This window comes from Ictidomys tridecemlineatus, chromosome 3 (assembly GCF_052094955.1).
Source record: "Ictidomys tridecemlineatus isolate mIctTri1 chromosome 3, mIctTri1.hap1, whole genome shotgun sequence".
Taxonomy (NCBI): Eukaryota; Metazoa; Chordata; class Mammalia; order Rodentia; family Sciuridae; genus Ictidomys; species Ictidomys tridecemlineatus.
The window spans coordinates 94648266-94660935 of NC_135479.1; the positions used below are offsets into that span (position 1 = coordinate 94648266).

At 51.8% G+C, this 12670-nt stretch overlaps 1 protein-coding gene across 5 annotated transcripts in view; it reads right to left on the bottom strand.

Annotated features, from left to right (window-relative positions):
* Nucleotides 1-12670, bottom strand: part of LOC101961715 (schwannomin-interacting protein 1) — a 549493-nt gene that overhangs the window by 28954 nt on the left and 507869 nt on the right. The window contains exon 1 of one of the 5 annotated variants that reach the window (XM_013358821.4): nucleotides 7035-7350. The exons of the other annotated variants lie outside the window; for them this stretch is intronic. Coding sequence (XP_013214275.1) covers nucleotides 7035-7112 — 78 coding nt within the window. The 5' untranslated portion in view covers nucleotides 7113-7350. Of the gene's footprint in view, nucleotides 1-7034; nucleotides 7351-12670 lie in introns of those variants that run through there. 5 annotated transcript variants of the gene reach the window in all.

Consider the following 12670-nt stretch of genomic DNA (forward strand, 5'->3'; position numbering starts at 1 on the left):
GAGGATGGCGAAGGGTAGTGTCATGCTAGGCAGAAGGGGCAGGGTTCAATAACTATGATCCAGTTGAACAGTAAAGTGCAGTTTTTTTCTTCAGATTCAACAGGTGGAACCTCATCTTGCAGTTGCACGCGCATGGATGTGTGTGTTGGATGTGTGTGATCCTGTGTGTGGTTTCAAGACCCGTTGCTCTCTAGGGAACTACCCCTGCAGGGCAGCTCTGTCTTCTATCCCAAAGCCCAGAGGTGCTTCAGGGGAGGAAGAGGTAGCCACAGGAAAAGGGAGAGACTGATTCAAAACAACAGTTTGGATGTACCCAGGGCAAGCACTGCCAAGTTCACTCCTAAAACAGCCTTCAGGAATAGCCACAAGAAACAACAGAGAAACACATAGATTGACAGGGCACCAAGCAGCCAAAAGGCACCCAAGGAATAGTGGCTCCTTACTGTGAGGCAAAATACCATGCAGGACCCAGGGAGAGTAAAAGTGCTAAGAAAGGGGGCCTTGTCCCCCACTGCGTTCTGTCCTTCCTCTCCCTGCTGCCACCTGGGCTGAGGAGAAAGCTCAAGGTGACCCTCAAGGGGGCCTGTAAGCCAGAGCTCAGGACAGACCAGAGGACAGAGACCCAGCCTTCCCAGGGCACTCCCTTCTACCACAGCTGCCCAAACCTGGGAAGAACACAGGGGTGTTTAGTAAAGAAATAATGGCAAAATGTTCGCTTGGGTAGATACTGTCCAGCTCCAATCCAGTACGTCCCCAAGCCCTTCCCCATGCTGTCTTCAGGACACAGTGTGTGCCTATCCTTACCCACCAGCATCATCCTCTGTCCCTCCCAGGTCCCGCTGATATGCATTGAAAGTGACAAATGGAGAAATGGGCATTTTCTGTACTTCCATGGCTTATTTGATATACGTGCTTTTGGGGGTGGGGGCATGTGGGGGTCCTCTAGGGTTCTCAGGAACACACTGCAAACTAATATCCTCAGCCCAAACCTAAAGCGACTAGGTGCTCAGGACACGAGCCACAGCACTTCCTGCTGAACCCTGCAAATAGGATACAGCTGGAAAAAGGCCGTTGCACCCAGAGCAAGGGCTCCTTAAACTCCACGAGAGTGGGCGCAGGAGAATCAGGGAGCCTGGGCAGAGCAGCCCCGGAATACAAGCTGACGTCATGTTTGGAGCAGGGATGGTCCAGGCGGGCCCTGGGAGAAGGAAGTCCTCCCCCACCTCCTGTTTTCCACCGCTTCCCTGGTCCAGCTTCCTGCTCCCAGTCCATCTGCTCCCTGCTTCCGCCCGCTCACCATGGGAACGGAAGCCCTCCTTCTTATTGGATGCACTGTTTCATGAAGCTGCCTCTGCACTGGATTCACTGTGCGCCCCCACGCATGCACTTCCTGCCCGCTTTTCTGCACAGCTAAGTTGAACCCCAGTTCAGTGACTTGAAGGTGAGTATGAGCATCTCGTCAAGGTGCAGAGTCCGGCTCAGAGTCTGGCTTAGTCTGACTAAACTCATATTAGTCAGGGGCATGCCTAATATGAGTTTAGACAGAATCTTTGCAGGACCTCGTGTATGCACCACCACAGATCCGGGCATCTGCAGGGCATCCTGGAACTAACATCCCTGGATACCACCCCTGGCAGAAGAGCTTCCTAAGGACAGTGGGTTGCACTGGCCCAGGAGCCACAAATACAGCAGTCCCCCATGGCCTGGAAAGGACCTCGGCGGCTGGGACTTCTGCCTTCAGGTAGAGAAGGGGACGCATACACGCCCAGGCCTTCTCCGCCACACTTTTCTTACAGCCTCAGTTCTCAAACTTGACTGCACACCAATCATCAGAGGGCTCATAAAGCACAGGCATTCTGCTTGAGAAGGTCCACATTCTGCTTGAGGAGTGTGCATTCCTCACACTCCCCGGGCTGCCCGCACAGCTCTTCAGGCACAGAGTGGGTTTCTCTTTACTGAGCAGCGTCTGCTCTGCCTAGTGTTTGCCTGGAGCTGGGTGGAGCGGGTGAAGCTCATTCGTAGCAGTCTGACCTCTGCCAAGGCCTTGCGGGATGTCTGTTTTGAAGCAAGGGTTGATCCCCTGGCCTCAGTGCAATCTACTGCCTGGTGACATGTGCATCATTGCCATTAGCAGCATCCACCAGGGATGCAGCGGGCACTCTGGAGCTCCCTGTGGAAAAGCGCTCCTCCCTTAGCAAGAGGAGCCACTCCTGCCTCCTGGCCCAAGAGACTGCCTTCTTCCATCCATGACCAGCCGTATCCTGGAGCAGGAGAGTCTGAGGCTTCCAAACATCAGGAACCAGGAGAACAGAAGTCAGTGTTCACAAGGCAGATTTTTCTCCCTTTCTATGAGAAAGCAAAGAGAAACCCAAATATATATGGATGCTGCTTTCTAACTTTTCTCATGCAGATGAACCATAGGTTCATCCTGAGAGTAAACTTGAAAACAGCATACTGCAGGCTCCAGGAAGGTCCTGATACAAGTTCCCGGGTGACACTGAGATCTCTGATGTCTGCACCCTTTCACTAATCTCCCCACAGGTGTCGGCCTGGGCTGGCCACGGTGCTGAGCCTTCAGAGGCTATTTGCTCAGGACCAGCAGTTGTGTCCAGGAGGGCCACCCAGGGGCAGGCCTCGGGCTCACCACTCCACCTGAGAAGGGACTGGGGAGCCAGTTCAGAGGATGGATTCGTGTTTCCAGTGGCCAACCGTGAAGAGTGGGCCCGGGGTCCTCTGTGCTCTCCCATCCCATGAGGGGATGACACAAGCAGGAGTGATGCCGTGTGTCCCCAGCACTGGCCTCTAACTGTGGAGGACTGGGGCAAGGTCTTGACAATACCAGGTTAATGCTCAGTAGCCACTGGGCAGGGGAACTTCAGTAAAGGTGAAGGACCCCTGTGGTGGATGTGCATGGACATCAAGTCCTGAGGGGTGTTGAAACCAGGTGTCTTGTTGTCCTGTGAACAGCTCGCCCCAATGCCCAGAACTGCTGGGAACAGCCGTCACGCCCCTCTGGCTCCTGAGGGAGATGGCCTGAGGAGGTTGAGGAACCAGGGGCAGTGTATCTGCGGCTCTATTTTTACTAGGTGTCACTTTTAAAGCCTGTAAGCCCATCATGGACACTTGGTGTCACTGCCAGAAACACAAGGGCCCCAGACACGGACCACGTGCTTGGCCACAGGGAAGCCAGTGTCCTTCATCTCCCACCTCTGGATGCACTTGGGATCTAGGAGAGCCGGACAGCCGTGTGACAGGAAGAGACAAGGTGGCTGGCACAGCGGCAGGGCCAGGCGCAGAGCTGGGGAGGCTCAGGGGACCACAGACACCAGCTCAAGTCACAGAAACTCGCTGAGCCTGCTTCTTTTTTCAGAAAGGGATAGTCCATATCTTTCAGCTGCTCTAATGATTAAATGAAATACCAGACAGAGAGCGCCTGGCACAGAGGAACTTCCTCCGCAGGAGCCGGTGCTGTGTGCCGAGGGAGGGTGAGCAGAGGGAAGGCGAGAATGGATGGCCAGAAGCAACTAGAGAGGCTGTCAGAGGCCAGCGGGAGGGACAGAGGCTGAGCAGGGTGTGAAGGGTGCAGCCCAACCTGTGGGTATACCAAACCCATGACAGCGTGTACTCCAAAATGATGAACTCCAACTCAGTTAAAACAAGAAGCCACCTGGGTACATAAGAACAGGACAGCTGGAAGCCTGAGGAAACTGGGTAACGAGGAGGCAGACAGGCCAGGAAAGGCTGGCAGGATCAGGTGCAACCTGTGCGTGGATAACACGGACAGACTTAAGTCCCGTAACCTGGACCAACCCATCCCTGACACTGGCTCACTGGGGTGAGGGGGTGAGATAGTGGCGAAAGCCCTGATCTTTATGCATCCCTAGCAGGACTCTGCTGTCCTGGAGAGGAGATCGCCTGGGCAGGAAGGTGCCAAGAGGCCCCAGGTGTGGCACCTTTATGGGGTCCCTGGACAGGAAGGCTGGGGCTGAAGGGCTGGGAGCCGCTCCTCCTTGGGGACTGTGTGGGGAGGGCCATGCTACGCAGGAACAGCAGCTGGTGCTCTGCTCCTGTTCACTGCAGTTTATTGCAAGCAGTTACTGCCATCCACCTTTGAAAAAAACATGAGGCGCAGCTGCGCTTCAGTTTAAATATTGTTCCTTCCAGCCTTTTAGTTTCTTCACGGGGTCCTCCCTCGTCTTTCACTGTAATTGGATGTATGACACTGGAGACAGCACCCCTGAGGGGCAGAGCCAGGCGGCTGGCTTGCCAGGCCCGGCTGCATGCCTCCCCTGCTCTCGGCACAGAGATCTGGGCCGGGCAGAGGCCAGCCTTCCACCACTCGCTGAACTACATGTCCCCGACTTCCTCTTTCTCTCTCCACTCGTGAAACCGGCATGTCCCCCACTCTGAAAAGCCTGTTGTGGTGCGTGCTGACCCTGAACTCCTCCAGCACCGTTAGCTCCTGGAGGAAAGGCCCAGCCTCCTGCTCCTGACCCTGCAGGATTCCAGGCCCCAGGGAGGTTCTCATAAACCACAGACAGTGGCCTGAACCAAAAGGGAGGGTGCCTTGGGGCCAGTTATGGCTCTCCACCAGGGAACAGGAAGGCGAGGGGGGCTTAACATGCACTTCAAATGTGCCAAGGCCTGTGTCGTCCCTCGTAAGTAAGCACTAGGACCCGTCTTCTGCTGCAGGAACCAGAGGTCCCTCATGAAACCTCTTCCTCACACGCAGGACCTTCCCCGAGGAAAAGGAACGGAGGCTCATCTCTTCCTTCCTCCACTTGGTGGAATCTAATTTTAGTCATCGGAAAGTGACCTTCCCCTGAAGGCTGTTTGTCTGACTTTAAAACAAACCTGCAAAATAATCCCCACACGCATGGTATTTATTAGTGAAATGGTTCAGGGAATTCTGAGATGCCTGGCAGGGAGTGGCCTCAAGGTGGGGTGACAGCACCACGGGGCACAAAGAGGAAAGCAATGGAACTAATGCTGTTAATACAAACATCTATCTGTACCCACACTTTACACATACACGATATATTTCTATGGTGGAGAGTGAGTGTAACTTCTGAATAACACATGTGTGAGAGAGGTGTGCACTCATACGTTCTACTGACGGGTGCGTGGTCACAAGGCCTGCAGACCCTGGCTTTATGGAATCTAATTTTATTTTCTACGTAGACAAAGAGCAAAAACACCAAAGGAAAAACTTAGGAAAGGAAGATTCCAGTTGGGGAAGGTGATTTGTATGTCAGGTAACTCTTTCCTAATCTTAACATTTTTTTTTTCCTAAAAAGCCCAAGTTGCCCTGTTCACTAGAAGCTCTTGATGAAATCACCCCCCCCCCATCGTGTTTCCTCCCAAGCACAAAGAAGCCTTCTTGTAACCACAACTGCAGGAACCCTGAAGCACTTGCCTGCGGAAAGCAGCAGAAGGCGGAAATGACCGAGTGGCCCTGGAGTCCAGGGTGGGGTTCTGCAGCCTGAGGACCCAACACACGCTCAAAAGCTTCCCCTGGTGACCCTGCCCACCAGGCACCCTTGTGGAGGAGCCTGTGGGCCTTCTGCTGCCCCCGCAAAGTGGGCTGCCCAGTGTAACTGCACTTCACTCAGGTTTCTGCGCCTGCTTGTGGCTTGGGCTGGCTGATTAGGGCTGCCGTCTGGCACAGCCCTCTCACCACAGTCATCTGTGTTCTCCCCAGTCTTAGTGGATGCCACTGCAGTGCTAGGGCCCATCCTGGAGGGTCAGCATGGACCATCTTTCATTCCTCCTCAGGGAGAATCGCCCTGCACTTTCCTAGGAACAGGCTCACAAAGGCAACTTGGCCAGTTCTCTGGGACTGAGAACAGAAAGAGCAGAGAACTCCCACCTGCTCCAGGGGTAAGTGATCTGACCCGCCGAGAGCCCAAGTGTCCTCTGCACACCACGTCCGGGGCAGGGGACAGCTGAGCAGGGCTGGGGCACCAGAACTCTGCAGACAGAGCACCCCACACCCCCTCCTTTCCTGAGGATCCCAGGCGATAGCAAATGCACAGAGCAGCATGTCAGGCCACCCACACGTCCCCTATATGTGTCCCCTCAAGGAAGGAACATGCAGCGGTCACGCTCTGAGATAAAGCACATCCGTTAAGGAGCTCAGCACGCAGAATCTCCCACGCAAGGTAGCAGCTGCCGGGCTTGATGTCACTACACACAGGGGCCTAGGTGACAGAAGCACTCTAAGAGAACAGCTAATGATATTTTTGGTCAAATTAAAAATTCAGCAGTACTTTTTATGTGCTATCAGGCTACATATGAACACTTGCCTAAGAGAAGAAATCATCATTTCTTGGTCCCTGAGGGCAGGGCCCCTATTCTTCACCCCATGCTACACGACTCTATCAAATCCTAGGAGGGAAGGACTCGGTGTGTGTTTGGCCTTCTGCGGACAGAAAGTATATACTTGTAGTTCAATTTCATGACCTCAGCCATGTAACTAAAGCTATTTTTAGTTGAGCCTGTTATTACTAGACAATTACCATCCACAACATTCCCAAAATACGTTTACCAACTTTCAAAAGACAAGACAAGCAAAGAATGAACAGATAGTGTATCAATTTTTACAAAACCCCAAACTTTTCTTTATAATAAAACTATGTTTTTCATTCTTAAAAATATCAAACTTTGATAGGTTAACCATTCCAGTAAGTATTTATTTTAAGTGAACTGTCAATATACGTCATTATTTAAAAAAAAAAAAAATCTTGCTTTACACAAAAGACCCGCCTAGCCCTGAAATGCACAATAGGATCTTTTCAAGTCCACAATAAGGGCACGTATATTTTAGTCACCGCTATAACATATTAATGAACAGAAGGTGGGAGAAGCAGAAGGAAGCCCTCTCTTGGCTTAATGTATTTGAGTCTGTGCATTTAGTTTTCCTGGCTATATTGTGGCAGCCGCCTGGAGAGGAATTTGGCTACTCCTCAAGGGCGCTCCTTCCCCCAGTTAGAAAAATGGTCCAATTGTTTATAAACAAAAGCGCTCGCCCTTACCTTTTTGTAATTCCCCTCCACGTCCAGAGGGCATTCTTGGCTGATGACGTCATCTATCCCATCACTGTACAGATTCATCCTTAACTCCTCAGGATCTCACTTAAGAACAGCCTCCCACGAATCCCGACAGGGACAGGCTCGAGTGCCACTTGCCAGGCCCCTGGCGACTGCTCATGCTGGCACGAAGTGTGGCAGCGAGCGTCTCTGCAGGCTGTCCTGCCCTTGCCCCTTGGTCCCACAGACACGCCCCACTGACCCGGGCTGGGTTCTGCCTCTGCACCGGGGCAGCTGCCTTGCTGGGGCTCCCTGCTCCTGACAAGGCTTCCCACCATCTGCGGCCACCTTCCCCAAGTGCCCCTGCTGAGCCCCCTTCCCAGCACCTTTCCAGTTTCCAGCAAGGGAAGAGGGTCACTCCATGCCGCAGCCCCAGCCCGGTGTAAACTGGAGCTCTGGAAGGCAAGCTAGCACTCCTGCTCTGAGTGGGGTGGGTTGTGGGATAAAAATAGATGCACAAACTCCCAGCTGCTCAGACTTCCCTGGTTGAGTGGCAAGACGGGTGTCCCACAACAGAACAGCAGCCGCGTCGTCCAACGGCTGACCAGTGAGACAGGGTCTGCTTCTCTTTTTGTTTGTCCTTTCCCCGTAACTGACCTATCGTCACATCAGATGCAAAAGTTTCATTTTCTGGTAGGAGCCCCAGCACAAAACCCAAATTGATTCCAACACAGAGAAGGACCCCTCTGTCCCAGGAACAGCGCTTTGTTCTACTAACACAGGCAAGAGAAAAAGACCCCTCGACTTTTCTTTAAACTTCAGCCAGTGGCGGCCCTTCCCACAAAAGCAAAAGCCTCCTTTCTGGTCTCTCCCTACCCTTTTCCCAGGGCTTCTGTTTTGTTCATGGGCTTCACATACAGCAAGGAGGGAGAAAGGCCCACAGCTGGAGGATGTTTTGACGCACCAAGCAGACAAACAGAAGCGCGCCCACGCCACGCATGCATGCATGCACACACACACACACACACACACACACACACATGCACACACGCACACACGCTCATCTCCATCAATCACTACTGCCACAGGCTAAAAATAATACCTCTTCCCTGCTTTAGAAAAAAGTCTGCAGGAGAAACAGGGCAGGGAAAGAATTCAGAAGCCTCCACTTAGCAACACCCCGACATGCTCACACAGAAAGCAGCAGAGGTACAAGGCAATCACTTTTCCAAACTGGATTCTCTTGCTTTTGCAGTGCTGGGGATGGAATCCCGGGCTTGGTACATGCTAGGCAAGAGCTCTGCCACTGATCCCACGCCAGCCCCACTGACATGGCTCCTGAGCAGCTGCAACTTACTAAGGACAGAGTTTTAAGAGCACAAGAGTAAAGGTGCCGCAGGGCCACCTTTTCTGTCAGAGCTGCTAATAAACGCGCCCACCTTCCACGATCTATGTATCTTTCCATAAGTTTTCTTGATTTCAGTTTGTGTAAGTCTCATGGCATGACCACGACCCGCTGTGGTTTACAGCAGCCCTGCTTTACTCAGCAGACACTCTTCTCTGCAGCTCTGATCCAAAGCTAACCTCCCTTCCTGTCTCCCAGTTCCCTTCAAACAGGACCACAGTCAAGCCCAGCTCACTGGAGTCCCTCACCTCTGTCATTTGAGACCACAGCAAAGTGCCCCTCATCTAAGTGTTGGATGTGACACCTCAACTGGGCAGAAAGATTGGGTGTTCCAACCAAGCGCCAAGGTTATGTCTCTGTACAGCAAAAGGATGGAGTAAAACTTGGTAAAATTCAGTCTATCAAGAAGAGCAGCGTGGGGTGAGCGCCTTCCCTACTGGCCGCAGGTGGTTTGAAGGAGTGTTCTCCACAAGTGCCCATGGAAGCCGGGTGCCCCTCATTTCTGCCATTTGCTCATGCTGTGCCTTGCACTGGGTGTCCTGTCCATCCTGGCACCTAGAGCATTTGAAGTGCTGGCTGAGGGGCAGGTGCTCACACTGCAGGGATGGCAGCACAGCTCCACAGGCAAAGCTCGGCCTGAGCTCTCACTGGGCTCAGACAGCAGCTGGGATCCTTGGGCCAAGAGCAGCAGCACCCACAGGAAACCCTACTCAGTCTACCGACACAGGCCCCATGGGTGAGGCAGGGTTCCTGGGCATTTGAGCAAGGCTTGTGTCATCAGAAGCTCTGTCTGCTGTAACGGGGTGCAAAAGAAGGACATCTGTGTACTGGAGGGCAATCTGACCTGATGAGAGTACAGGGCTTCCGCAGGAGGTGGCTCTGGGTCTAGAAGCAGCAAGAGCCTGAGTAGGCGGCAGAAGGTGGGAGGCTTCCTGGCAGAGGCATCCATCCAGGAATGGAACCCCAGCAACCAAGGCGCCAGAGCCAGGGCTACAGGGCCCAGACCCTGGAGAGGCCTGAGGTCCAACAGAAGGGTCTGGAGTTAACCCTAGGAACACTGTGTATGCTTCTCCCCACACAGAACTGCTGGAGGAGGGAAGTGTGCCTGGGAGCTTTTAAGCCAAAAGGGACCCTTTGACCCAGACTTGTGCTTGCAAGTCAACAATACTTCCAAGCTGTCTCTCAGAGGTCACTTACAGGAATCTGGCCTTTCGAAGGCTGCCAGGCTTTGAGGTTGTGGGCAAGGCTCTTCTCTGAAGAGACCAGAAAATGGAAGACAACAACTCTGTCTTCTAACAGGGCTTCAGCCAAAATGCCAGCATGGGCCTAGTGCCTGATACCAAGTGGCTCTGTGAGGGAGAATCCACAACGGCAGAGCAACACGAGAGTCTTCACGGGCAGCAGAACCACAAACCTGCACCAGCCCCCCATCTCTTCTCTCCTACTCACAGGGGTCAGGGCACAGCGTGTCCAAACACGCTCACACGGGGTTGTCCAGCTCTTGTGAGTGGCAAAACCCCCTTTCTAGTGGCAAAACCCCCGCTTTCTTCCAAGTCATCTCCTTGGAAGAGAAATGTACAAGGACTGACTGTATTTCCACATACTGGCAAGAAGCAATTGGGAAATGGTGGTACAGGGCTTGAGGGTGCCCCAGACACCCCTGGATGTGCCTGTTATTCATAACTGCCTTGCTGGTACAGAAAGGTACTCTGCCAGGGGACCTGCCAACCCTCCCAGGATGATACAGGTGGAAAAACTCACAAGAAAAGGGGATAACTGTCCCCATGCCACCCAGGGAAAAAGTGCAGCTGATGGTGGGGGAGGCATGAGGTGAGAAACCTCAGAGCTACCCATGTCTGCAAAGCCTCCTTCCTGGGCAGTGTCATTGCCCAGGCAGGCACACCCATCCTTGACATAAAATCCCTGAGAAGCAGAGAGGACAAAGAGGAAGGTCCCTGACCTCAGGGAGCTTACACAGAGCCAGGAAGGCAGAATCAGGCAGTCAAATAAAATATGCTACAGGTTAGGTGATGATAAATGGATGTGTGAGAGCAAGGCCAAGACAGAACTGCGGAGCTGGAGGTTCACAGAGGAAGTCCAGAGACCGCCTCCCCAAGAAGTGGCACTGGAGTCAGGCCTGGAGACAGGGGTGGGACTGCCAGGCTAAACACAGGACGGCCAGCTGAATGACGGACGAGCTTCAGGACTAGTATATGCCAACACTGCAGGTGATCTGCTGCATCGGTGGCCCTGTACCGGCACACAGGGCAGAAGGCTCAGGGAAGGCAGGGCTGACTCCAAAGGCAAGCAAGCTGAGCAGGTGCTCAGAGATAGTCCCTGCAGCCCTGTGAAGGTCGGGGCTTGTACTCCAAGTAGGACAACAAACTTTTGAAAAATTATGCTACATGCAACATGATCCGACTTAGGTTTTAAAGGCTTATTCTGGTATTGTGTTGAAAATACATTCAGGGGAGGGGGACAAGGCAGGGCAGTGGGCGCAAGGGGGTGATGGCAGTAATAAGGTTACACCTCTATACATATGTGCCGAAATGTGCATGTAATTGGGGGAGAATGCTCGCTGAAGCCCCATTCAGGGACTCTCCATCAAAGATTTCTCCAGAAATCTTCTAGTATGTATCACTTATGGAAGGAAAGGAATCAGTTCTCCAAATAAATTTTATTAACTCATGAGAAAGGCTGAACTAAGGAATTTGCCTTAAGCCCTGCATTATCATGCTTCAAAGATAAAGGAAACCCTCATCCCAGAAGGGGAAGTTTCTGAAAAATTTCAAGCTGTCCCTATCACCAGAGAGTGAGACCAGATGGAGCTGAGGACTAGGGAAACCATCTTTGCTGATCCAGTTGCTTGGGTCAGCGGGGCTCTAAACCTGGGACTTCTGGCTGGATGGGGACTTGGCTTCAAGGTTAATGCTTTTGCTTTCGCAGAGCAGGGTATCATGGAGGGCTTTTCAAAAGCACACACACACCCAGCCATCTGCTGCAACCCCATGGTGATACAGTCTATTCACTACCGTCACCCCCCCAAAACCACTCAACTCTCCTACAGCAATAAACACTTGAAACTACCAAACACACCATGTCTTTGCCACACACTGCAGGTCATATGTAACAAAACCAATGTGTCTTCCTTTGGAAGAGCAGTAGGCTAACATAACCCTCTCCAGATGACATTGCTGACACTTGACCAATGCTCCACCCTACAAAAACAATAATTTCACTTTCAGCTCATTGAAAAGATACTCAGGGAATAATCTTATATTAGCTTGGTCTGCAAAACATAAATTGTATCCCTTCTCTGAAAACTCAGAAGAAAAGAGATTTTAGTTGTTACAGCAATTTAATAATGAGCAACAGCAGCCACACATCTGCTGCTGGACGAGGTTCTATGTGGGAACCAGGCCTCGGATCCTCCAGAGCTAGACTATATCTGTGTGGAGTGGGGGCTATTTTCTCAACATCTCTGCCCCGTTGGCATGGAAAAGAATTTCTGTGAACCACAAATCTTGAGTCCCTAAGTGTCCTATAAAACGAAGATACTATAAAACAAGCTAATAATTATAAAATTTCAATTATTAGGCAGAGAAAGAGTAAGTGAGTATGTTTTATAGGCATGCTTTACTCAGGAACCTGGCCTAAGGCAATCTGGCCAGTGTTCTGTTCTGCCAGCATAGGTTTACCACTGCGAAATCTGACCTCATGAGAAACACCTGCCTGTCTCAGGTGACCCACCTCACACAGAGAAGAGGCCTTGCTGGGCAAGGCACTGGTCTCTAGAGCTTCTGAACTTGATCAACAGAGTGATGGCCAGCAGTGACTCCCCAGGACCTGGCCTGATTTCCTGTGGCTGGAAAGATCAGTTTCTCTGAGACATCTTTTCTGTTTACAGCAAGCACACTTTTGATGCTGCCCCCACAGTCCACCTTGCAGAAGGGAGAAGCCTGAGCTGCCCCTGGAAACTGTCTTGGTGTTTAATTCATAACTCCAGACAGCAGATCAGCAGGAAAGAGTAATCGGCATTGTTTAAGATTTTTCTACGTGTAGTTTTAATGCGCAGCGCACCCTGATTCCCACTAACCATTTAGTCCAGTGCACTGGTAAAAATAAGTTCGTAAACACACAAGTACCCAAAACGCCAAGCGCTTGCTGGCTAATTTTTTTTTTTTAATTTCTAAGATCAATTATTGACTTTCTATTTGCGTAATTTTCTTAAGAGAAA